Source organism: Cyprinodon tularosa, unplaced genomic scaffold (genome assembly GCF_016077235.1).
Source record: "Cyprinodon tularosa strain WSP-4 unplaced genomic scaffold, ASM1607723v1 ctg170, whole genome shotgun sequence".
Taxonomy (NCBI): domain Eukaryota; kingdom Metazoa; phylum Chordata; class Actinopteri; order Cyprinodontiformes; family Cyprinodontidae; genus Cyprinodon; species Cyprinodon tularosa.
The window spans coordinates 828,646-854,805 of record NW_024038532.1 but is presented as its reverse complement, the minus strand read 5'-3'; the positions used below and the strand labels follow the sequence as shown (position 1 = coordinate 854,805).

The following is a 26,160-nucleotide window of genomic DNA, read 5'->3' as shown; positions in this document are numbered from 1 at the left end:
TTTTTTTATGGAAATTTGAAGAAAAAAATTGGAAAAAATTCTTAATTTTTACAATACCTGGCTTCTCAGTTTTAAGGTTTATTTAAAAAAAAAAACATTCACCAATATATATATATAGTTTTTTTTATTTTCAACATTTTATATTTTCAGTTTTTGTTTTTCACAGATTTAATAGTTTCATATAATGTAAAATATATATATAAGTATTTATAAGAAGACATTTTTTAAGGGAAATTCGAAGGAAAAAACTTTGAAACCTTCTCAATGAAATAAAAGTCCTGGTTTCTCAGGGCTAAGGTTTCTAAAAAATACAGATATATATACATATATAACTTATATATATATATATATATACATATAATTTCAGAGATTTTATATTTTGATATTATATAGAATCTTCCAAGCGTATCTTTCTCAGATTAAGTTTTATGACCTGCATTCTTTTCAAATGACGTCTTACAGATCCCATTCTCCTCACTTCAAGCCCAATACAAGCGTCTGCTCTTTCCGTGCACATTAACCAATAGAAATGCTGTTGCTATCAATTATGCAGACCAATAGAAATCAACTTAGAGGAAATCTGAACCCCAGAAGTGAAGAGAAAGTAATCTGTTAAGCCCAATTTGAAAAGAATGCAGATCAAAAAAACTCAAAGTGCTTTGCAGTCATGTATGGCCCATTTTATTCTTATACTGCTAAAAAAAAAAGATGTGCAATTAAATGTGTTCCATGACTGCTAATAGAATGCAGCTGCTCGTTTAAACAGCATGCAGACAGAGGAAGAGCACAGAGAGGAACCTGTGATGATGTTTAAACCAGGGCTCAGTTATGAAACAATATCTGGGACTTTGTGTATCACGCTGGGCGCCATTTCTACCATAAACAATAACAGAAGAATGACAGAAATGCTAACCTAGACGTAACTCTGGAAGCCTGTACTATTTTCCATCCCAGGGTGTTTATAGTTAGGAGAGACAAACCAAAACATGCTTTTGAAGCATCTTTGCTACTTTGCGTTAGTCTTTTTCATGAAGTCTGTCCTGAATACAACGTTTGAGGCACTAATGTCACATTATGCAAATGATGCAGTTGTTGCAGTCAAAGCCTCGTTGCCTGAGTGATTAAATTATTCTGGAATCATTTATATCAACACTACATTTTTCATATAAAACCAAAATGGCCGACATATAAAATCTCTAGCATTAAGCACACTTGATCTGTGTATGTTTTGTCAAATATACAAGTTCAACCAAATACTTTTTGTATGATTCATGTAAATTACACATTAAGCTTTAATTAGAAGTTGAACAGTTTAACTATTGATCTAAAAAAAACTGTATGGATTTGGAACTCAAGGTGTTAAAGACAATCTCCTGATATTAACCTAAGAAACCAATATGGCTGCCTTGCATCAACAGTAGTTTTTAGGCAATGCATTATACAAAGAAAAATCTTTCCCTCCCTCCATTACAGTAGTTCATGTGTAGCTTGGTCCCTAAACGTGTCAGTTATTCAATCCTTGCTGGTTTCATCCAGACTTCTGATTCTCAGTTCCAAGTTCTGATTGCAGAGGTACATGAAACACATCATAGAAAAATGGCTTCAAGCATTTGTTCCTGATTCCCTGATGCTGAGCTCAGATTATTTTAGAAGTTCCTGAAATGTTCGTCACTGCTCTTTTCTTTTATGATGTTTCTAACAAAGTAAAGGTCAGCGTGTTTGAACGTCCCCATTTCTGTTATTAGTTCTGCATCACAGTTTATTCCATTCAGGTTCATTATATCAACATTTCTCTGCTTATAAAGTTCCTACCACTAGGATTGGTGTAATAGGCCACTAAAAAAAAAAAAAAAGAGTTTTTGTCTTTTCTGTACGGAAGATGATTAGGGCCACTGAAAAGAAAAAAAGTTAACTGATTTTAAATTTTTATTTCAGTTTAACATGGGAAAAATCTCAGAATTCTGACTTTTTTCTCAGAATTCTGACATTAATCTCAGAATTCTGACTGAATTCTGACAATAAAAAAAGTCAGAATTCTGACTTTAATCTCAGAATTCCTACATTTTTCTCTGAATTCTGACTTTTTTCTCAGAATTCTGACTTTAATCTCAGAATTCTGACTTTAATCTCAGAATTCTGGCTTTTTTCACTGAATTCTGACTTTAATCTCAGAATTCTGACTGTTTTCTCAGAATTCTGACTTTAATCTCAGAATTCTGGCTTTTTTCACTGAATTCTGACTTTAATCTCAGAATTCTGACTGTTTTCTCAGAATTCTGACTTTAATCTCAAAATTCTGACTTTAATCTCAGAATTCTGACTTTTTTCTCAGAATTATGACTTTAATCTTAGAATTCCGACTGAATTCTGACAATAAAAAAGTCAGAATTCTGAGATTAAAGTCAGAATTCTGAGATTAAAGTCAGAATTTTGACTTTTTTCCCATACTATACTGAAATAAAATAAAAAAAATCTGTTAACTTTTCTTTTTTTTTTTTTTTTTTCAGTTGCCCTAATCCTCTTTCGTATTTCTGCATTTACATTATTGTTGATATAATGAACCATGCAGGTTCATTATATCAACATTTCTCTGCTTATAAAGTTCCTACCACTAGGATTGGTGTAATAGGCCACTAAAAAAAAAAAAAAAGAGTTTTTGTCTTTTCTGTACGGAAGATGATTAGGGCCACTGAAAAGAAAAAAAGTTAACTGATTTTAAATTTTTATTTCAGTTTAACATGGGAAAAATCTCAGAATTCTGACTTTTTTCTCAGAATTCTGACTTTAATCTCAGAATTCTGACTGAATTCTGACAATAAAAAAAGTCAGAATTCTGACTTTAATCTCAGAATTCCTACATTTTTCTCTGAATTCTGACTTTTTTCTCAGAATTCTGACTTTAATCTCAGAATTCTGACTTTAATCTCAGAATTCTGGCTTTTTTCACTGAATTCTGACTTTAATCTCAAAATTCTGACTTTAATCTCTGAATTCTGACTTTTTTCTCAGAATTCTGACTTTAATCTCAGAATTCTGACTTTAATCTCAGAATTCTGGCTTTTTTCACTGAATTCTGACTTTAATCTCAAAATTCTGACTTTAATCTCTGAATTCTGACTTTTTTCTCAGAATTCTGACTTTAATCTCAGAATTCTGACTTTTTTCTCAGAATTCTGACTTTAATCTCAGAATTCTGACTTTAATCTCAGAATTCTGACTGTTTTCTCAGAATTCTGACTTTAATCTCAAAATTCTGACTTTAATCTCAGAATTCTGACTTTTTTCTCAGAATTATGACTTTAATCTTAGAATTCCGACTGAATTCTGACAATAAAAAAGTCAGAATTCTGAGATTAAAGTCAGAATTCTGAGATTAAAGTCAGAATTTTGACTTTTTCCCCATACTATACTGAAATAAAATAAAAAAAATCTGTTAACTTTTCTTTTTTTTTTCAGTGGCCCTAATCCTCTTTCGTATTTCTGCATTTACATTATTATGGAAATTTTCCAATCTGGTCAGATTGTCCCATAACCATCATGGATAAAATTCTCCAGAAAGTGATCCACCAAATGCACCAAATGTTTTACTGAAGGTTACACTGGAAAAAAATCTAAATCTAAAGAAGTAATTTTTTTCTAAAAATAAGTGCATTTCTTCTTGAATTGAGGATGTAAAAGACACATTTTGCCAATAGAACAAGACAATTTACATTTATAATAAGAAAACACAACTGCATTGTTTGATTTCAAGTGTATATGATCTAAATATCTTATTTTAAGAGTAAAAATACTAATTCCATTGACAAATAATCTTATTTACCTGCTCAAATTAAGCGTAAATATACTTAATTTAAGAAATGTTTACTTATTTCTAGATGGTTTTTCCAGTGTAAAAGTCGTTTGGGGTGCTGGACAAACTCAAATTGCTTTATCAATTTGCACAAAGAGCTTCTTTCATTTCATTTCAGCCATAAAACATCTCTATAACCCACCTAATTATTGCATATCAGCCTTTTCCTCCATGTGTTTATGTATTATGAAGAATTATGGACAAACAAAATGGTGTAAAAATAATAAATTTCAGAAATTTATATCAGTTTTTCTTTTTGTTGTTGTCTTTTTTTCAGTGGCTGATGTTTTAATCCTAGTCTGAAGCAGCATATTTCCATAAACTCCTCCTCCTCATTAGACGTTCCTCTCCACTGTCTATTTTTTAAAACACATCTTAAAACCTTTTTTTATTATTTGGCTTTTAACAGACCATAAGACTCTCTGTTTTCACTGGAAAAAAGATCTAGAAATATGTAAAAATGTCTTAAAATAAGTGTATTTACCCTTAATTTGAGTAGGTAAATTAAATGATCTGCCAATGAAATGAATATTTTTACTCTTAAAATAAGATAATTAGATCAAATGCACTTGAAATAAGACCACACAATTGTGTTTTCTTAATTTAAATGTAAATTGTCTTGTTCTATTGGCAAAATGTCTTTTTTACCTCCTCGATTCAAGAACAAATGCACTTATTTTAAGAAAAAATTACTTATCTAGATTTTGATTTTTTCCAGTGTTTGCATTTGGTTCATTTTATTGTATTTTATTTGGTTTAATTCATTTATTTTATTAGATTTGTTTTATGAATTTAAACTTCCATATAATTTTTATACAGTTTTGATGTTACCTGATATGAACAACATTTTGTGGCAGCTTTGGTTGTTTTAAAAGGCTTTATAAATAAAGTTGAGTTGAGTAAACTAGCTCACACTTTTACCCATAATCAGGACAATAACAGATTTTATTTATTAATGTAACTTAAAGTCCTTTTCTTAGAAAGTTTCTCATGGTAGAAAAAAATTCAGTTGCTAAAGAATATAATCGATATAATAGTTGGTATAAAAGATTCATTGCTTGATACAAAAAGACTAAAACTTTATTAGCACTGAGTACAGAAGGCTGAAATGAGCACCAACCAGTTTTTGATAAAATTACATCTTAAAAAACTTTGACCAATAAAACCAATCAGAGTTCATGTTCAAAATGTCACCTGAAAAGCCCAATTTGAAAAGAACCATACATTTTTTTTTCCCAGACAGTTTTTACCAATGTTCTGTTTGATCGAAGGATCGCGCCCAGAACCCAAAGAACAACAGGAGGGTCTCTAACAAAGAAAAGGTTTTCCACAAACAGAAGGATTGTTAAAATAAATCTGAACTGAAAGAATCTTGTTACCAAAACATCTTAAACTGAAAAGCTCTGGTTCTACACTACAAAAACGATCTGGAAAGGAGTAAAAATGTCTTAAAATTAGTGTATTTAGCATAATTCAAGCAAGTAAATAATAAGATTTGCCAATGGAATGAGTATTTTTACTCTTTAGATAAGATAATTAGATAATATCCACTTGGAATAAGACAACGCAATTGTTTTTTCTTATTTTAGATGTAAATTGCCTTATTCCATTGGCAAAGTGTATCACTTAGCTGCTTAATTCAAGAAAGAAACCCTGTAATTAACGAAAATAAACTTTCTTAGATTTCAATTTTTTGCAGTGTAAAGCATGAAGATCCAAAGGCATCATGAAATTATCAAAACATGTCAAGCTGGGGTTCTGTTGAGTGAATACTTTGGTAAAAAAAAAAAAGCTCACATTCAGGTTGAGAAATAAAGAGAAATAAAGTGTTAAATCTTTCTTCCCCTCACAGGTTCAACAGGACAGGCAGGTTAAACAGAAAGTGCTTAAGCTTGTTTCAGTTTGATGATACTTACATGTTTTATGTTTAAAATCTTTCACTGGATTCAGTTTTATCTTAAAAAATGATCTCTCCATATTCACGTCATGCCTAGGCCATTTTTTTCATGTTCTACTCTATTTTATTCGTTACAATTCCCTTTCAGTTCTCCCTAAAGGACTTCATTCTGACTCAGCCTTACTTTCAATTTCTTAATTACTTTTTGACAAGCGATTCTTGTAAATTACTTCACCATGCTATCACATTATCATTATGACATGACAAAAATTCATCAGAGAGAAGCTAAACAAATGATGGCGTTTCTACCTGAACCTTAGCGCCAAAACTACTCACACTTATAATGAAAAAGAGTCAAAACTTTCAAATTCTTTATCAAACTTTGAGATTATAGAGCTTTATATGTTTTCTCTACTTGTTTACCCCTTTATGTCTTGTGTTTGGTTTTCATTTTGACAGAAAGTACTCCTGGCCCTGTCCCTCCTTTTGTTTCTGTCTGTTTGTTTTATAGATAAAGAGTTTAACAATCTTTCTTTTTTTTTTTTTTTGAACATGTGTGCCCCTCTTTTTCCCCCATAGAAAGTACTCCTGCCTCAGTTTTTCTGTGTTAAGCTTTTATTCTTTCTTACCAGATAAAGAGCTAAAAGAGACGTTACAGCCCTTTAACTCTCATTATCCGTTACATAGAAAGTATGAATCTGGTTCTGCTGGACGTATCCTTCGGGTTAAAGAAACTCTTCCCTTGTTTTCATTGTTTTTGCAACATTTATGCTTCAGATGCAGATTAAAAGCATGAACTTTTGGCATTTTTTATGATCAGCTGAATTCGACTGTGTTGAACTGCTGATAGATAAAAGTGAATGTATGTGAAATTTACAATATTAAATCGTTTTAAGTAACCAGTTTCATTTGAAATGCATTATGAAATAATGCATATGACAATATATCAAAAGGATATTTTTCTTTTTTAAACACCTTGATATTTGGGGTAAAAGAAAACAATCGATTTTGTAAAATATCACAATGTCTTCTCAGGCAATATTTGTCATTACAAAAAAAACAATATTGTAATATTTCACGAGACGATATTGATATTGATTTAAAATATGGGTGAATGTAGGACGGAGTATTAGGGCAAGGCTAGAGATTTTTTTTTTTTTTTTCGAGAATAAAGTCGTTATTTTATGAGAATAATGTAATAAAATCATGAAAATAAAATCGCAACCAGAGTAGTCATAAAATTCCAAAAATAAAGTCGTAATATTATAAGAATAAAGTCATAAAATTATTAGAATAAAGTTGCAACAAGAATAGCCATCAAATTTTGAGAATAAGTCATAGAATTACGACAATCATGGGGTAACATAATGCGCAAAAAGTCATAAAATTACCAGAATAAAGTCGTAATATGAGAATAATGTCATAAAATTATTAGAATAAAGTCGCAACATTACCAGAATAAAGTCGTAACATAACGAGAACAGTGTCGTAACGAGAATAGTCATAAAATTATGAGAATAAAGTCGCAACATTACCAGAATAATGTTGAAATATTATGAGAATAAAGTCGCAACAAGAATAGTCATAAAATTATGAGAATAAAGTCGCAAAATTACCAGAATAAAGTTGTAATATTATGAGAATAAAGTCATAAAATTACGAAAGTAAAGTCATAACATAACGAGAATAAAGTCGTAACGAGAAAAGTCATAAAAGTATGAGAATAGAGTCATAAAATTACGATAATAAAGTCGTAAAATTACCAGAAAAAAGTCGTAATATTAGGAGAATAAAGTCATAAAATTAACGAAAATAAAGTAATAAAATTATGAGAATAAAGTCGCAAAATTACCAGAATAAAGTTGTAATATTATGAGAATAAAGTCATAAAGTTACGAAAGTAAAGTCGTAACATAACGAGAATAAAGTCGTAATGAGAAAAGTCATAAAAGTATGAGAATAAAGTCATAAAATTATGAGAATAAAGTCGCAACATTACCAGAATAAAGTTGTAATATTATGAGAATAAAGTCATAAAATTACGAAAGTAAAGTCATAACATAACGAGAATAAAGTCGTAACGAGAAAAGTCATAAAAGTATGAGAATAAAGTCATAAAATTACGAGAATAAAGTCGTAAAATTACCAGAAAAAAGTCGTAATATTAGGAGAATAAAGTCATAAAATTAACGAGAATAAAGTCATAAAATTATGAGAATAAAGTCGCAAAATTACCAGAATAAAGTTGTAATATTATGAGAATAAAGTCATAAAGTTACGAAAGTAAAGTCGTAACATAACGAGAATAAAGTCGTAACGAGAAAAGTCATAAAAGTATGAGAATAAAGTCATAAAATTATGAGAATAAAGTCGCAACATTACCAGAATAAAGTTGTAATATTATGAGAATAAAGTCATAAAATTACGAAAGTAAAGTCATAACATAACGAGAATAAAGTCGTAACGAGAAAAGTCATAAAAGTATGAGAATAAAGTCATAAAATTACGAGAATAAAGTCGTAAAATTACCAGAAAAAAGTCGTAATATTAGGAGAATAAAGTCATAAAATTAACGAGAATAAAGTCATAAAATTATGAGAATAAAGTCGCAAAATTACCAGAATAAAGTTGTTATATTATAAGAATAAAGTCATAAAATTACGAAAGTAAAGTCGTAACATAACGAGAATAAAGTCGTAATGAGAAAAGTCATAAAAGTATGAGAATAAAGTCATAAGATTATGAGAATAAAGTCGCAACATTACCAGAATAAAGTTGTAATATTATGAGAATAAAGTCATAAAATTACGAAAGTCATAACATAACGAGAATAAAGTTGTAACGAGAAAAGTCATAAAAGTATGAGAATAAAGTCATAAGATTATGAGAATAAAGTCGCAACATTACCAGAATAAAGTTGTAATATTATGAGAATAAAGTCATAAAATTACGAAAGTCGTAACATAACGAGAATAAAGTCGTAACGAGAAAAGTCATAAAAGTATGAGAATAAAGTCATAAAATTATGAGAATAAAGTCGCAACATTACCAGAATAAAGTTGTAATATTATGAGAATAAAGTCATAAAATTACGAAAGTAAAGTCATAACATAACGAGAATAAAGTCGTAACGAGAAAAGTCATAAAAGTATGAGAATAAAGTCATAAAATTACGAGAATAAAGTCGTAAAATTACCAGAAAAAAGTCGTAATATTAGGAGAATAAAGTCATAAAATTAACGAGAATAAAGTCATAAAATTATGAGAATAAAGTCGCAAAATTACCAGAATAAAGTTGTAATATTATGAGAATAAAGTCATAAAGTTACGAAAGTAAAGTCGTAACATAACGAGAATAAAGTCGTAACGAGAAAAGTCATAAAAGTATGAGAATAAAGTCATAAAATTATGAGAATAAAGTCGCAACATTACCAGAATAAAGTTGTAATATTATGAGAATAAAGTCATAAAATTACGAAAGTAAAGTCATAACATAACGAGAATAAAGTCGTAACGAGAAAAGTCATAAAAGTATGAGAATAAAGTCATAAAATTACGAGAATAAAGTCGTAAAATTACCAGAAAAAAGTCGTAATATTAGGAGAATAAAGTCATAAAATTAACGAGAATAAAGTCATAAAATTATGAGAATAAAGTCGCAAAATTACCAGAATAAAGTTGTAATATTATGAGAATAAAGTCATAAAGTTACGAAAGTAAAGTCGTAACATAACGAGAATAAAGTCGTAACGAGAAAAGTCATAAAAGTATGAGAATAAAGTCATAAAATTATGAGAATAAAGTCGCAACATTACCAGAATAAAGTTGTAATATTATGAGAATAAAGTCATAAAATTACGAAAGTAAAGTCATAACATAACGAGAATAAAGTCGTAACGAGAAAAGTCATAAAAGTATGAGAATAAAGTCATAAAATTACGAGAATAAAGTCGTAAAATTACCAGAAAAAAGTCGTAATATTAGGAGAATAAAGTCATAAAATTAACGAGAATAAAGTCATAAAATTATGAGAATAAAGTCGCAAAATTACCAGAATAAAGTTGTTATATTATGAGAATAAAGTCATAAAATTACGAAAGTAAAGTCGTAACATAACGAGAATAAAGTCGTAACGAGAAAAGTCATAAAAGTATGAGAATAAAGTCATAAGATTATGAGAATAAAGTCGCAACATTACCAGAATAAAGTTGTAATATTATGAGAATAAAGTCATAAAATTACGAAAGTCATAACATAACGAGAATAAAGTTGTAACGAGAATAGTCATAAAAGTATGAGAATAAAGTCGTAAAATTACCAGAAAAAAGTCGTAATATTAGGAGAATAAAGTCATAAAATTAACGAGAATAAAGTCATAAAATTATGAGAATAAAGTCGCAAAATTACCAGAATAAAGTTGTTATATTATGAGAATAAAGTCATAAAATTACGAAAGTAAAGTCGTAACATAACGAGAATAAAGTCGTAACGAGAAAAGTCATAAAAGTATGAGAATAAAGTCATAAGATTATGAGAATAAAGTCGCAACATTACCAGAATAAAGTTGTAATATTATGAGAATAAAGTCATAAAATTACGAAAGTCATAACATAACGAGAATAAAGTTGTAACGAGAATAGTCATAAAAGTATGAGAATAAAGTCGTAAAATTACCAGAAAAAAGTCGTAATATTAGGAGAATAAAGTCATAAAATTTACAAGAATAAAGTCATAAAATTATGAAAGTAAACTCTTATAATTACCAGAATAAAGTAATAAAATTATGAGAATAAAGTCGTAAAAATTCGAGACATAACGAGAATAAAGTTGTATTTTATGATAAAAAATTTCCCCTAAAGTGAGGAATGTGGAGCATCATGTGAAGTTATACTTTAGCATCGGTTTGATAAATAAGGAAATCTTTTAGCAGCAGCATCAAACTGGGCAGGATGTCAAAGTGGACTCAGGTTTCTGATTGGTGGAGCTGGTCGGCCTTCATCTGCTGGGCGGAGCTCCAAGCTTTCTAGCTGCATTATTTTTTTACTTTATTCTCACAATATTATTACTTTATTCTTGTAATATTACAAATTTATTTTCGAAATAAAAAGGAAAACAAATCTCTAGCCTGGCCCTAATACTCCGTCGTATGAATAGAAATGAATTGAAAAAAAATTAAAGGCAGACATGTATTTCATTGTCCTACTTTTATTTAACTCGCCACTAGTTGGCAGCACACAACCCATGAGCCCATGATTCAGCTGTTCTGCATAGCCTGCAGCAGAACAATAAAGCATCAGAGCAAAAAAAACTAGCTCTGATCAGGCTTTCTAGAGATTTATTATCTAAAAAATTCACAATATATTGTCTTTGTTAATGCATTGGGCCACACTTGGATAAATCGTAGTGTTACACATGTATCGTGATGCGTATCGTATCAACAAAATAAATTGATCTAAATCGGTTTCCGTCTTGATTTTAGACCTCGACCACCATCTACGTGCGAATTGTTGACGAGAACGACAACGCCCCAGAGTTTCCTGAGGAGGAGTACGTCACAGTGCTGAGCGAAGGACCTGACACCGTGGGGGCCACCATCGCCACGGTAACAGCCATTGACCCTGACGAAGGTCTTAACGGGACCCTGAGGTATGCAATCGCCCAGGGCAACGTGATCCAGACGTTCAACATCAACAGCGTCACGGTGAGGCAACTAAAACCTGCAGCAGGTAGAGGGGACGACAGCTGATGACAACATGTGGGTGTCATGTGTGTTTTCAGGGCAGAATAACTGCTGTGAAGGAGCTGGACTATGAAATCAGCAGTGGGCATTATGCATTGGTTGTCACAGCTACTGACCAGTGTCCAAATCCTGCTCTGCGCCTGACATCCAGCACAACGGTCTTTCTTTATGCTGGTTTTCCGAAATCATCCAAAATTTCATCCTACATCTTACATTCTTTAATGGAGGTCTGTCTCCTTCCTGCTTTCAGGTGTCGGTAAAAGTCTTTGACATAAACGACGTGACGCCAACCTTCCCCAGAAGTTACGAGGGTCCCTTTGAGGTGACGGAGGGCCAGCCGGGTCCACGGGTGTGGACCCTCAGAGCAAGGGATGAAGACTCTGGTCTTAATGGCAAAGTGGAGTACAGCATCAGTTGTGGAGATAACCAGAGTTAGTGTCAGCTTGTTGTCTCTCTCACTATACCTGCAATGGAAGAGTGTCACTTTTCAGCTCTGGGTTTTCTCTTCCTTACTCTCAGATGAGTTCATGATTTCCCCTGTGGAGGGTGAGCTTCGGGTGAGGAGGGACGTGGAGCTGGACAGAGAGACCACAGCTTTCTACAACATCACTGTAACCGCACGGGACCTGGGAATGCCGCCGCGCAACAGCTCGGTGAGCAGATTGACGTCAACGCCGTTAAACGCAAGCAGACACACTTTTATCATCATATCCTCTTTCACATATGGGAACTTGGAAGCTTCACTTCTGCATTTTTTTTATTTAACATTCATAGAAGCAGAACAATAGTCACACAAATTTGAAACACCTTATATATTGGATATACAAGTAAAAATATTTGTAATGTAGAAAATATTAGTATTTCAAAACTGCTTCCATGGTTAATGGAGGACATGTCCTGAATTGTTAAACTAATTGTGTAAGATTGTACTATTAAGAAAAAGTGCAATAACCTGGTTGCAGAAGTGTACACACCCTTTTAAAGTAATGCATTGTTAATCCACTTGCTTTAATTACAGTTTTTTCTAATTGCTTAAGAACATTTTTTGTAACTATTGGCTATTTTTGCAAAACTCTACACACAAATAAGAAAACCTTTCACCCAATTATCAAAACATTGCAGTTCTCTTGCAAAAGCGAACACAGCTAGATTAACTTTTCACACCTTTGTAAAAATGGTGTTTTGGTATCAAACAGTAAACACAAGCCATCATCTACTAAGCACACAATGTGCCAACTACACACTGATGGTATGAATACAAAACACATCTGGCTTTCTCTTTCTCTGTGTACAGATGTCAATTTGAGGGCATACTTTTGTCATAGTGTCATGTAAACATACAAGGATCCAAATTTCAAGTATTGCTGTTTATTCACACTCATCAAAACCAAGACAAAGTCAGAACACAAAGGGCCGGATTTATCAAGATCCAATTTTGCGTGCAGTAATTTGTGCTCGCAAACTGGAATTTTGCGCGAGGGGCTGAACCATGGTTTGCGTGTGATTTAACAAGAGTGATTGCGTAACTGGTGGCAGGTGCAAAACTGTTGGAGACGCCCTATTTAAATGATGGTTTTGCGCGTTTTGTGGTTTGCGGCAAAGTAGTTTGTAGTTTGTACAAACTAGTGCATTAAGAAATTTAAATCTTACAGTGACCCCCCAAAAAAAAAAAAAATATATATATATATATATATATATATATAAAGAAAAAACTTTAGCAAACTTTATTCCCTAAGGTGGTATGTGGCTGAATTTCTACTTCACTGCAGTAAAAAAAACAAAAAAAAAAAAACAGGTGTTTTGTATTGGCCTGTAGAAAAATGCACATACAAAATGGCTCACAAGAAGTGATTGTGGATGAGATTACTGCGCGTACGCATCCCCGCAGCATTGGCACGTTGCTCCGCAGGCGCAGGGGGAGAACCCCGACCCCGTCGGACAGCACTTCTGAAAAAATGAGATTGGGAGATCCCAGCTCTCGCTGCAACCGTACGCTGGAATGACCCAGATGCAAAAAAGTGTAACGTTGCAAGGAGTTTTGTGATATCTGGTATTGCGTGGGTCCTCCTTGTGGCTGGCTCCAAATCCATTCGGAGTTCCCCCAACAGCTCCAAAATGGCAATGCTGGATAAATGATATGTTTTGATGATCGTTTCCTCCTTCATTGCAAAAATATTCACAGGGAGTGAAAAAATGCGTTCTCTGCGTCTCCTTGCTTCATTTCGATGTCTCCTTCTTGCAACAATAACCGCTGCCATGTGTGCGCAATTACGCATACAGACCATTTGCACCTTCTTTTGAAACGTGTTAAATATAGAGTCAGATACCGTTAGCAAAATTGCTTTCAGGTTTGATAAATCACTTTGCGAGTGCTAAATTAATATATTTACATGTTCTCCTCCCACAAGACGCACTTTTGCGTGTAAACGCCCCTTTTTGCATATTCATTGCAGAAAAAGTACTAAATGGATAAGAGGCGCTATTTAGCACGTTTTAAAGACCAAATCCTTTTAGCACGCTGTTGATAGATCAGTTTGTACATTTTTTAGCGTGCGCAGTGAAATAGCTCACGTTTTTATACACGCAAACCTTTGATAGATCCGGCCCAAAATAATAATTTCACAAAAGACAAAAACACAATCAGCCTACATCATGTCGTCTTTCTGGGTCCGGCCACAAAATTTCGTCCACATCTTATGCGATACCCTCCAGTCCAAGGCACCGGGGAAAATATCTCTGTGAATGCCGTATCCAGGCCTGACATGACGCCTGGTCAATATCTCCACATGCCTCCTCCATTGCTTGTAAAAGGGCTACCTGTTGATGAGGATGGAGGGAGGATGAGTGCCATGAAGAATGGATGGTCTGTAAACCAGTTGCAGACCAAAGCAACCCTATGGAAACTAATATTGTCCCATATGATGAAATATCGGGTATGCTCTGATCTATGAACAGTGAGCATGTCATGTAAGGTGTTCGGGAATGCAATAATGTGTGCAGTGTTGTATGGGCCTATGGTTGCATGATGGTGAACAACACCATTTTGGCTTATAGCTGCACACATGGTTATGTTACCACCACGTTGTCCTGGGACATTGATGATGGAACGGTGTCCAATAATGTTCCTGCCACATCTTCTGGTTTTACTGGGGTTAAACCCAGCTTCATCTACAAAAAGTAGATCATGTCCCATAGCATCTGCTTCTAGTTCCATCACTCTCTGAACAAGAGAAAACAAATGCATCTCATCAGGCCCATGCACAGCACTACAGTATGCACTTCCAAATTCAGAACCAACGACCTTACCTGCACATAGTCATATCGCAGTTGCTTTACACGTTCTGTGTTCATCTCGAAAGGAACTCTGTAAATTTGCTTCATTCTTATTCTGTGGCAAGCAAGTACACGACTGTATATACACTATATTGCCAAAAGTATTTGCTCACCTGCCTTGACTCACATATGAGCTTAAGTGACATCCCGTTCCTAATCCATAGGGTTCAATATGACGTCGGTCCACCCTTTGCAGCTAGAACAGCTTCAACTCTTCTGGGAAGGCTGTCCACAAGGTTTAGGAGTGTGTTTATGGGAATTTTTGACCATTCTTCCAGAAGCGCATTTGTGAGGTCGCACACTGATGTTGGACGAGAAGGCCTGGCTCTCAGTCTCCGCTCTAATTCATCCCAAAGGTGTTCTATCGGGTTGAGGTCAGGACTCTGTGCAGGCCAGTCAAGTTCATCCACACCAGACTCTGTCATCCATGTCTTTATGGACCTTGCTTTGTGCACTGATGCACAGTCATGTTGGAAGAGGAAGGGGCCAGCTCCAAACTGTTCCCACAAAGTTGGGAGCATGGAATTGTCCAAAATGTCTTGGTATGCTGAAGCATTCAGAGTTCCTTTCACTGGAACTAAGGGGCCAAGCCCAGCTCCTGAAAAACAACCCCACACCATAATCCCCCCTCCACCAAACTTTACACTTGGCACAATGCAGTCAGACAAGTACCGTTCTCCTGGCAACCGCCAAACCCAGACCCGTCCATCAGATTGCCAGATGGAGAAGCGCGATTCGTCACTCCAGAGAACGCGTCTCCACTGCTCTAGAGTCCAGTGGCGGCGTGCTTTACACCACCGCATCCGACGCTTTGCATTGCACTTGGTGATGTATGGCTTGGATGCAGCTGCTCGACCATGGAAACCCATTCCATGAAGCTCTCTGCGCACTGTTCTTGAGCTAATCTGAAGGCCACATGAAGTTTGGAGGTCTGTAGTGATTGACTCTGCAGAAAGTTGGCGACCTCTTCGCACTATGCGCGTCAGCATCCGCTGACCCCGCTCCGTCAGTTTACGTGGCCTACCACTTCGTGGCTGAGTTGCTGTCGTTCCCAAACACTTCCATTTTCTTATAATACAGCTGACAGTTGACTGTGGAATATTTAGGAGCGAGGAAATTTCACGACTGGATTTGTTGCACAGGTGGCATCCTATCACAGTTCCACGCTGGAATTCACTGAGCTCCTGAGAGCGACCCATTCTTTCACAAATGTTTGTAAAAACAGTCTGCATGCCTAGGTGCTTGAATTTATACACCTGTGGCCATGGAAGTGATTGGAACACCTGATTCCAATAATTTGGATGGGTGAGCAAATACTTTTGGCAATATAGTGTATTTTGAAAGATGGTATCATTATCAGTTATGCGCTGCTGTATTTCGGCCAGTCTTATTGCATTATTGGCAATCACCATGTTCACTATATGGGTCTCTTGCTCTGGAGTGAACATTCTTCCTCTGCCACCAACATCTGGCCGTCTAGCAATTCTGTAAAGTTACAATTTCTGTATTTTTGCATATATGGTACTGTTGTGTTTCTCATTATAGTATGGCGGTGCTACAAAGTACTTACCGATTCTCATTTCGAAATGTCCTAACGATGCTTGCCACAGTGTAGCGGCTCAAATTAGGCCGAACCCGTTGGCCAGCTTCCCTCAGGGTCATCCCATGGTTGATGACATGGTCCACTATTGTAGCTCTGATGGCATCAGTTGTTCTATTTCTTACTCTTCTTTCCCTTCCTCTTTCCTCTTCTTGCTCCTCCTTGTCCTCTTCGTCTAACTTCCTCTAACACTCTTGCTTCTTCAACTCCACGTCCTCTCCCTCGGCCTCCTCTAAATCTCACTCTTCTCACTCTTACTGCTCCATCCATTGTACTCCACACAGACAGCTTACCTGTGGCTTATTTATAGTGCTTAGGCTGACTGCAAAGTGAACTAATTAACTAAAACAGTTTTCACATGTGAAAGTGTGCCAGACAGTTGGCAAAATAGTGTTAATGAGAGCTATACATTTGTATAATTTTGGTAGGAGTGTGTTGGAAATTTGGTAATAGAGTGTTGTGCAGTGAATTGTGCCTACAGTTTTGCAAAATGTGCGTTAAAAAATTGCAAACTGAGTGCAATGCAGTGTTTGTGCTTTTAGTTTTGCAAACTCAGTGAGTGGTTTTGCTATAGGTATTAATAGTTTTAGAAATTGTGCTACAAGAATCCCGATTAGTGCTTAAGCATTCAGAAAAAACTGTAAATCGGTGTTCTGTCAGACCAACATACCTATAGTCAATCCGGGTTTATCCTTTTACACTGGAAAAATGATCTAGAAATAAGTAAAAATATCCTAAATTAAGTGTATTTCGCCTTAATTTGAGTAGGTAAATAGGATAGTTTGCCAATGGAATAGTAATTTTACTCTTAAAATAATATCATTAGATAACATGCTCTTGAAACAACAACGTAATTGTGTTTTCTTATTTTAAGTGTAACTTGTCTTGTTCCATTGGCAAAGTGGTTTTTTTAACCTCCTCAATCCAAGAACAAATGTACACAAGAGGATTAGGGCCACTGAAAAACAACAAGTTAATGATTTTTAAATTTTATTTCAGTTTAACATGGGAAAAAAGTCAGAATTCTGACTTTTTTTCTCGGAATTCTGACTTTAATCTCAGAATTCTGACTTTTTTATTGTCAGAATTCAGTCAGAATTCTGAGATTAAAGTCAGAATTCTAAGAAAAAAGTCAGAATTCTGAGAAAAAAGTCTGAATTCTGAGATTAAAGTCAGAATTTTGATTTAAAAAAGTCAGAATTCTGAGAAAAAAAGTCAGAATTCTGACTTTTTTCCCATACTAAACTGAAATAAAATTTAAAAATCAGTTAACTTTTTTTTTTTTTTTCCACTGGCCCTAACCCTCTTCCGTACAAATGCACTTATTTTAAGAAAAAATTACTTATGTAGATTTTGAGTTTTTCCAGTGTAGGTTATCCCTTTAGTTTTTCACTTTAATTTTGTATGAAAAATAAACTTTAAACCACATCCAGGGCATGTATCCCTTTAGTCATGTACAAAAAAAATGTAATTACTTACTTTTTGGTGTTTTTTTAAAGCATATGGCGATCTGACCTCAAACTGTTTTTTTTTTGTACATGAGATAGTTTAAACACTGGGAAAATGATCTAGAAATAATTAAAAATGTCTTCAATTAAGTGTATTTACCCTTAATTTGAGCAGGTAGTTTGCCAACGGAATGAGAATTTTTACTCTTAGGATAAGATAATTGGATAAAATACACTTGAAATAAGACAATGCAACTGTGTTTTCTTATTTTAGGTGTAAATTGTCTTGCTCCATCAGCAAGATCTCTATTTTACCTCCTCAATCCGACAACAAATACACTTATTTTAAGAAAAAATTACTTATCTAGATTTCCATTTTCTCTCGTGTCTATTTTTGTACAAAACTAAAGAGATATTCGCAAATCTGACATCTTGTACATGCTTTTGACTATGGGTATGTTGGTCTGATGAGGTATGCTCATCTGACAGAACAACGGCATTCAGTATTTTTTATGTTACCCATGTACATACAGTTAGAATGAACCTGATGTACCTGTAGTTGTCCTGTTAGGATTTTCCTCACATTTACATCCTTGGAAAAGATGCCATAGTTGAGTTTCAAAATGTTAAAATAATCTATTTTTATGAAGAGATTATACCTTTTTATGAAGGTATAATCCAGAAAATAAAGAAATATGCTGAAAAAGTGACAGGATTTTTAAACAGCTACAGGTCATATCGGCCATATTCTTTGTAGTGTCGTTTGTTAGAGCAGCAGCTTATCTATAGCTGAGGGGAAATGGTTAGATAAGCTCATCAGGAAGGCCAGCGCTGTACTGCACCCTTGGCCTAATACAGCTGATTGCAGAGAGCCAGCAGAAATAATATTACTGTTGGACAATGTCTCCCACCCCCAGGCTGAAGCTAAAGAGCTCCTTCAGTAAAACACTTTACAATCTCCTCAGCTCTTCATATCCAGCAGCCGTTAGGCTTTTTAAACCATCACTGCTCCCAACAAACTCAGGAATTTGTCTAGATTTCTGCTTTTTCCTGTTGCTGTTTTGATGCACAACTGTTACAAGCACATTTCGTACATTTTTATTTAATCCTTTCATTGGCGTGAGGATGCTGTTTGTTCATAACCATAAAGCGGTTTTTGTTTCCTCTGTTGTGAACTTTTCCCCTGCTGCTAAAAAAAACAACCTGTTTTTCCCTCTGTGGGACGATAAACCATCAATCTAAGCTTTTCTGTTCTGCTTTCTGTATATGATAGCAATCTCATGTACTCTCTTTAATCCTGATGTACGGTGTAGGTTTGCAACATGGATCACTTTCATCCTGAGAAATGATCCACGTCATGCCAGAGATAGAGTTAGGGTCTGATAGAGCTGAAAAAAAAGCAACAAACAGAGAAAAAAAACATGGCGGTGATGGGATTTGGGTATTTTTTATCGAACATTGTTTATCAAACAGTTATAAATGGCAAATATAAAATCCATGTTGATGCTGAATGTTCAGGTGACTAAAAGCTGAAGGTGAGGTAGAGGTTTAGTTATTTAGCATCGCAATTATTCCAGTTAGGAATCATATATCAACCTGATGAGGATTTCTGAAGAATAGAATTAAAGTTTAGTGTCACGGGAACAGATGGACCCAGTATTCAAGGAGAGACAGTCAGTAGGAAAGTTCAAAAAGGTTTATTAAATTAGCAAAAACTAAAGTGGAGCAGTGGCTCGCGGACACTGCAGGATGGAGAGCGGGGCACCGCCCAATCACAGAACTCTGCAGGAGAAACACAGGTAAGTGACCACGATCATCTGACAGAAGATGATTATCTGAGTTGGCCACTTACCTGGTTTAACAGTCCAGACCAAGAATGTCCCCAAGAGCTGCAGTCCCAGAGGACATGCTGGAAGCCGATCCTGGTCAGGGATCCAGAACAGACAGGAACAGGATCCAGATCAGGCAGGAACAGAAACAGGAGGCAGGATCCAGACTTCCAGGCATCCACAGGGTCCAAAATCGTGACCAGGTGGTCACGCACACGAGCAGACAGGATCAGGTGCCAATGAGCAGACTCAGTGGAAGAGGGTAGCCGAGACGGGACGTGGCACCAGAACTTGATGCAGGACTTTAAACTGGTCTCCATCTTTGAGCCAGGCTAACTTGGATAAAAACTGAACCTCCCCGCATATAAAGCCAAAAACCCAGCGGACTCCGCAGGGGAGGAACAGTGGATGATTAGGAGACGAGACAAACACAAAACCCTCTTTCCACTGGCCGTCGGGATCCAGGACATGAACCAAGAAATAAAATGAACAGACAGGCTAACAGAAAAGCAGTGAATGATCTGGCCCTGAATGCTCAGGTGGAACTGAATATAAATCAGAGGAAACAGGTGAGAGGAATAAATGATAATTGAGGCAGGGAGGGAAAATGACAGGTGAAAGGAATGACTAATTAAGGGAGAGCAAACAGGCCAGATCATGACATTTAGGAAACACCAATTAAAATACAACTCTGTAGACAAAATATGTCATTATCAATTTGTAGAACTGTTCCAAGGCAAAGTAGATGATTTAGACATGTACTTGTTCCAAAAAAAAAAAAAAAAAAAATCCACTGGACTTTGTTTCCAAGCCTGAAGATGTTTTGCTTCCCATCCAGGAAGTTTTTTCCATTCAAAATGTTCGATAGACGGGTGTGGGGCATTGCAGGCTAACAAAAGAAGCCAAAGGAACCCCATTCCAAAGTCTGGAACTCAACGCTATTTCTGACATTTTGAATTGAAAAAGCTTCCTGGATGGGAAGTGAAACATCTTCAAATGTGGAAATAAAAATAATTAAAAAAATTGTGTTTTTTTTTTTTTTTTTTTTGGAATGACTATGACCTGGATGAATGAGAATCTTCACCAGCATGTGCAGCATGAACGTTTCCCTGTCCTCTGCTGTCCTCAGGTAGTGGTGGGCGTCTACGTTCTCGACATCAACGATAACGACCCAGTCATACTTAATTTGCCTCACAACACCAGTGTGAGCGAAGGTGCTTCAATCCACACCTCCGTGGCCAGAGTACGAGCCCAGGATGCCGACAGGGGACTCAACGCTCTCCTCACCTACAACATCACAGCTGGAAACCTGGGCGGAGCCTTCTACATCAACGACACGGTAAGCAAATCAAACAGTCAGCTTCATGCAGGAAGCTTGACATTTAATTTATCATAGATCAGTTTAATTTTATCCAGACTCAGAAGATCAGTTGTGTTGGTTTTTATCCCAACAGCTAAGCAAGGCAAGGCAAGGCAAGGCAAATGTATTTGCATAGCATAACTCAGTACAAAGACAATGCAAAGTGCTTTACATGATTAAAATACAGGAAGATAAAACAGAATCAATGCAAGTAGGAAAATAAATAAATAAAATAAAATAAAAAATGCAGAAACAAAAAAGAATATTAAAAACAGTTGGACTAAAGAAAATATGTTTTAGTTGAACTGTTTAACTAGAACAGTCGAAGGCAATCCTAAACAAATGTGTTTTTAGTCTTGATTTAAAGGAACTCAGGCTTTCTGCACTTTTACAGTTTTCTGGAAGTTTGTTCCAGATAAGTGGAGCATAGGAACTAAATGCTGCTTCTCCATGTTTAGTTCTGGTTCTAGGTATGCAGAGCAGGCTGGAGCCAGAAGACCTGAGTGGTCTGGAGGGTTGATACACTGATAGCAAGTCTGTGATGTATTTAGGGGCTAAGCCATTCAGAGATTTATAGACTAACAGAAGTATTTTAAAGTCTATTCTCTGAGATACAGGGAGCCAGTGGAAGGACTTTAGAACTGGGGTGATGTGCTCTACTTTCTTAGTCTTAGTGAGGACACGGGCAGCAGCATTCTGGATCAGCTGCAGCTGTCTGATCCACTTTTTAGGCAAACCTGTGAAAACACCGTTGCAGTAATCAATTCGACTAAAAATAAAGGCATGGATTAGTTTTTCCAGATCATGCTGAGACATTAGTCCTTTAATCCTGGAAATGTTCTTCAGGTGATAGAAAGCCAACCTTGTAATTGTCTTTAAATGCTTTTGGAGGTTCAAGTTGTTCAGAAACACCACCAATTGAGATACTAGAAAAAAGAAACATGCAACATCTTTAACAGCAGCTTACATTAGAAGAATGTGCAAAGATATTTCCTAATCCGCCCTATTTCTGTAACCACTTGTTAAAAGAACAGAAAGTTGCACTTGTTAGCAATCACTATTTCAACTGCTCTTACATAAACATGGAGATTTCCATGTCGCAGACTACTTGGTTTTTATACAATTACCCTGAAAGTTCCCATAATAGTCAGTTAAGCTCTTCCTGTAATCAGACACCTCAGACAAATAGAGCCTCTCAGCTGTTTGTAAAATAAAATCACTTTCTATGCATTGACGTAATTTTTTAGGGGGGACGTGTCACCTGCATTTTATCAAATTATGTTAGAATCTAGATAAGATCTCGTATTTATGAGATCTTTTCTGCATATTTGTTTATGATTACTTGAGCCAATAATGTAGCATCTCTCAGAAAGCTGCTCTTCATGATTACTTCTTACAAATATCTGCACCTTTTCCACTGAACAGTTCTCTGTACCGAGGTCTGACCTGGTAGGCGTTGGAGTTCCACCCGTTTTTCGCTTCATCAACAAAGAACGCAGCTATAACCCTGGGATTACTGCTAGTGGAGTGAGCATGCAGCCTTATGGCCAAATGTTAAAATCCGTCAACAGCTCCATTAAAACAGATTCCATATGTTTTTAGTTATTCATTTGAATCGGCATGCCACATAAAGTTGGGACCTCTTCATTTTAAATGATGCTGAAGCCTCAGCTGTACTCCTTGTGGATCTAGGATTTTAGACTTAGACTTAGACAGAATTTTATTGATTTCTTAGGAAGACTCCCTCCGGATATTAAGGTTACCAGCAGCTTACAGGGCAAAAAAGTATTAAGTTAAATTAAATTAAAATCAAGCAAAATAAAAATACAAATAAATATGGAGTTCACATTTAACAGAAAAAATAAAAAAGTACAAGTGTTGCTACTCCTTCCCTCTTCCCCCTGTCCTGTGTCGCCTCCTCGCCCCCAGTGAGGCGTTGTACAGTCTGATGGCGTTGGCGTTTTGAGAAGGTACCGGCGGGCAATTCTTTAAGTTAACGCCAAGCCAGCAGGAATGCATTTCAGATGCATTAATTTATTGATATAAATCATCCTGTGCTGGTTTAAATGCTTCTGCAGGAACAGTGTGACTTCCAGCAAGTCAGTAGTAGATTGGGCCTTTTTGTTTAAACAATCCTAAGAACTTAAGGTACCTGCACGATGCTGACAAACTAAAACTAATTCCATCCACATTGAGGAAACTCATTATTTTCCAGTGTGGCATACCTAAAAGGAAATAAAAGCATATTGATCTCACAACAAACTCACTGTTTACGTTTCATGTAGCGTAGCCCAGCAAGGACTATACTTCCTCATCCCCTAAATATAACATATCATCTTATAATTATGAGATCGGTGTCTCGTAATTATGAGAAATACCTTCCTCTCCAAATATATCTGCTAACTATAGCAGTCTACCTTTCTTTGAACGTATCCAATTCTAAATTATATTGTCTGAGCTTCCATTTTGCCCCTTTAACGGATGAATGTGCTTTAATCGAAACCAATCCATTGCAGTTTTTGCAGTATGTTAAAATCTATCTCCTGCTGGACATTGACACTCCTTAGTTTTTACCCTTCTACAAACCTCCAATGAAACCAGCTAGGATCCCCTGTCCCTGCGGAAAAAAACAATAACAAAAAAATAAGATTTGTAGCTTCTGTAGTGTAGACTGCGGCCCCCTAATTTCGTCTCTTTGGAAATGGAGCGATCACTCTCATAGACTTAGGCCGCGCTACACTGAGCGATATTTTCAATCCTTGCACGTAGCTACAGCTCACATTCTACGACGAAACTGCAGAGTTTAAAAGTTCACAGCTCACGATGTATATTATCACACAGTGTATTCTCATTATGGGTTCGTATGAAATCGTACGAAAAGTTATGCACCCTAATTTCGTACGTTTTGGACGTTTTTTTCGTCGTATGCGCATCTGACGTACCATTCAAGAACATAGAATTTAAAAAACAATTAACTCTAACCCTAAGATATAAAACAGCAAGCAACGTAGTTAGAGACATGAAGAAGTGATTATTGCACTGTTTTTCCCAGTTTTACGTCCGTCCGCGGATCTGCTTTTTTTTTCTGTCTGCCAGCGCATGCGCACTGATCTGGTTTTTTGAGGAAAAACGTCCAAAACGTACGAAATAATGTACATAACTTTTCGCACGACTTCATACGAACTGATAATGGGAATATGTTGTATCACACTGTGCGACCCGACGCTCTGATGCTACCTTACAACGCCCGACTGAATTTCAAACATGTTTGATTTTCTTCCAACCTTATGATTCCTGATCGGGAATTCCTGATGGGGATGAAAGTCAGGCCAATCGAAAAATTCTCGCACGGCTGGAAAATCAGCCCCAAAAGGACAAAAAATTGTAGAGTATATTCCCGGCTTTAAAGGAATAGTACACCCAAAACATGATTAGCCTTCATTTTCTACTCACCCCCATGCTGAACAACACTCTGGAGTACTTTTTTGATATCTCAAATGCATCTGGAGATCTGGGAGGCTTCTTGCTGTCTGTTGACATTCAAATAATGGAGGTCTATGGTGACCGAGGCAGAAAGGTCCATAAAAGTCCACAAAAAACGTGTCGATATTCCTCCATACTGCTCGTCCAATGTATTCCAAGTGTCCTGAGTGGGTAGCATCCAGAATTTACTCGAAACGAAGTCATTTAGAATGTTTTTAGAGCATAAACAGTAGTGTATAGGATTTCCTGAAAGCGCGCGCCTGCGAGTTCACGACGCTACGGAAACCGCGACAGACCAAACCAGATGAAAGTGCACATTCAGCTCGGCAAAGAACTCATGCTCTTCCTCAACACTGAAGTCCTCAGACATTTTTCTTTCGTTGTTTCTTTCTTTGCAAAGGTAAACAGCACATTTCTTCTTCTACGCTTGCATTATCGGCAGAGCAGACGCTGAATGCGCACTTTCATCTGGTTTGGTCTGCCGGCTTCCGTAGCGTTGTGAACGCGCAGGCGCGCGCTTTTAGGAAATCCTATACACTACTGTTTATGCTCTAAAAACATTCTAAATGACTTCATTTCGAGTAAATTATGGACGCTACCCACTCAGGACACCTAGAATACTTTGGACGAGCAGTATGGAGGAATATTGACACGTTTTTTGTGGACTTTTATGGACCTTTCTGCCTCGGGCGCCATAGACCTCCATTATTTGAATGTCAGCAGACAGCAAGAAGCCTCCCTGATCTCCAGATGCATTTGAGATATCAAAAAAGTACTCCAGAGTGTTGTTCAGCATGGGAGTGAGTAGAAAATGAAGGCTAATCATGTTTTGGGTGTACTATTCCTTTAAACTTACACAGGATTTTATCTAAGTTTAACCGACAAATAGTTACAGGTGTCAGCTGGGGTTCCTTTAATACTGTTATGGGGGGAAAAAAGAATGTAGAAAGATCCTTAAATAATGGTTAAAGCAGCCTCTTGTACAGTAGCTCAGAAGGGACATATCCTGAAGAAACCAATGGAAACATTTAACACTACATTTAACACCTAAGCTGTTTCTGTGCTTTTTCTTTCTTTAAAGCCTTTCTGAGTTGGTGTGTAGTGAAATGTCCTTAAGCTTGTCGCTCTGATTCGTTTCTGTCCCCCTCAGACCGGAGTGGTTCAGGTGAACAGGCCACTGGACAGAGAGCGGGTGGCGGAGTACATACTAACCATCACTGTTCGGGACAACCCAGAGAACCCGCGCATCGCTCGCAGGGTAACTCCACTTTCTTGTCCACTCTCAGTCTTAACTGGAGAAGTCATGCTCTTTAGGCAGAGAGGATTTCTGGTTTAAAATGTGTCAAACATAATTATTCTTTGCAATATTCATAAAATCCAATAAATATACACCGGAAAAATTGATATCTAGATAAGTAATTTTTTCTTAAAATAAGTGCATTTCTTCTTGAATTGAGGAGGTAAACGGGAAATGTTGCCAATTGAACAAGACAATTTACATTTAGAATAAGAAAACTCAATTGGATTGTCTTATTTCAAGTGCAAGTTATTAAATTATCTTATTTTACGAGTAGAAATGCTCATTCCATTGGCAAACTACCTCATTTACCTACTCAAATT

At 35.9% G+C, this 26,160-nt stretch overlaps 1 protein-coding gene across 1 annotated transcript in view; it reads left to right on the top strand.

The window, feature by feature from the left end:
- The window catches only part of cdh23 (cadherin-related 23), a 240,909-nt gene that overhangs the window by 178,959 nt on the left and 35,790 nt on the right, over positions 1-26,160 (top strand). Inside the window, exons 29-34 of the mRNA XM_038281401.1 lie at positions 11,227-11,448; positions 11,526-11,645; positions 11,738-11,918; positions 12,007-12,140; positions 20,827-21,036; positions 25,691-25,798. Of these exons, the coding sequence (XP_038137329.1) occupies positions 11,227-11,448; positions 11,526-11,645; positions 11,738-11,918; positions 12,007-12,140; positions 20,827-21,036; positions 25,691-25,798 (975 nt within the window). The remainder of the gene's footprint in view (positions 1-11,226; positions 11,449-11,525; positions 11,646-11,737; positions 11,919-12,006; positions 12,141-20,826; positions 21,037-25,690; positions 25,799-26,160) is intronic.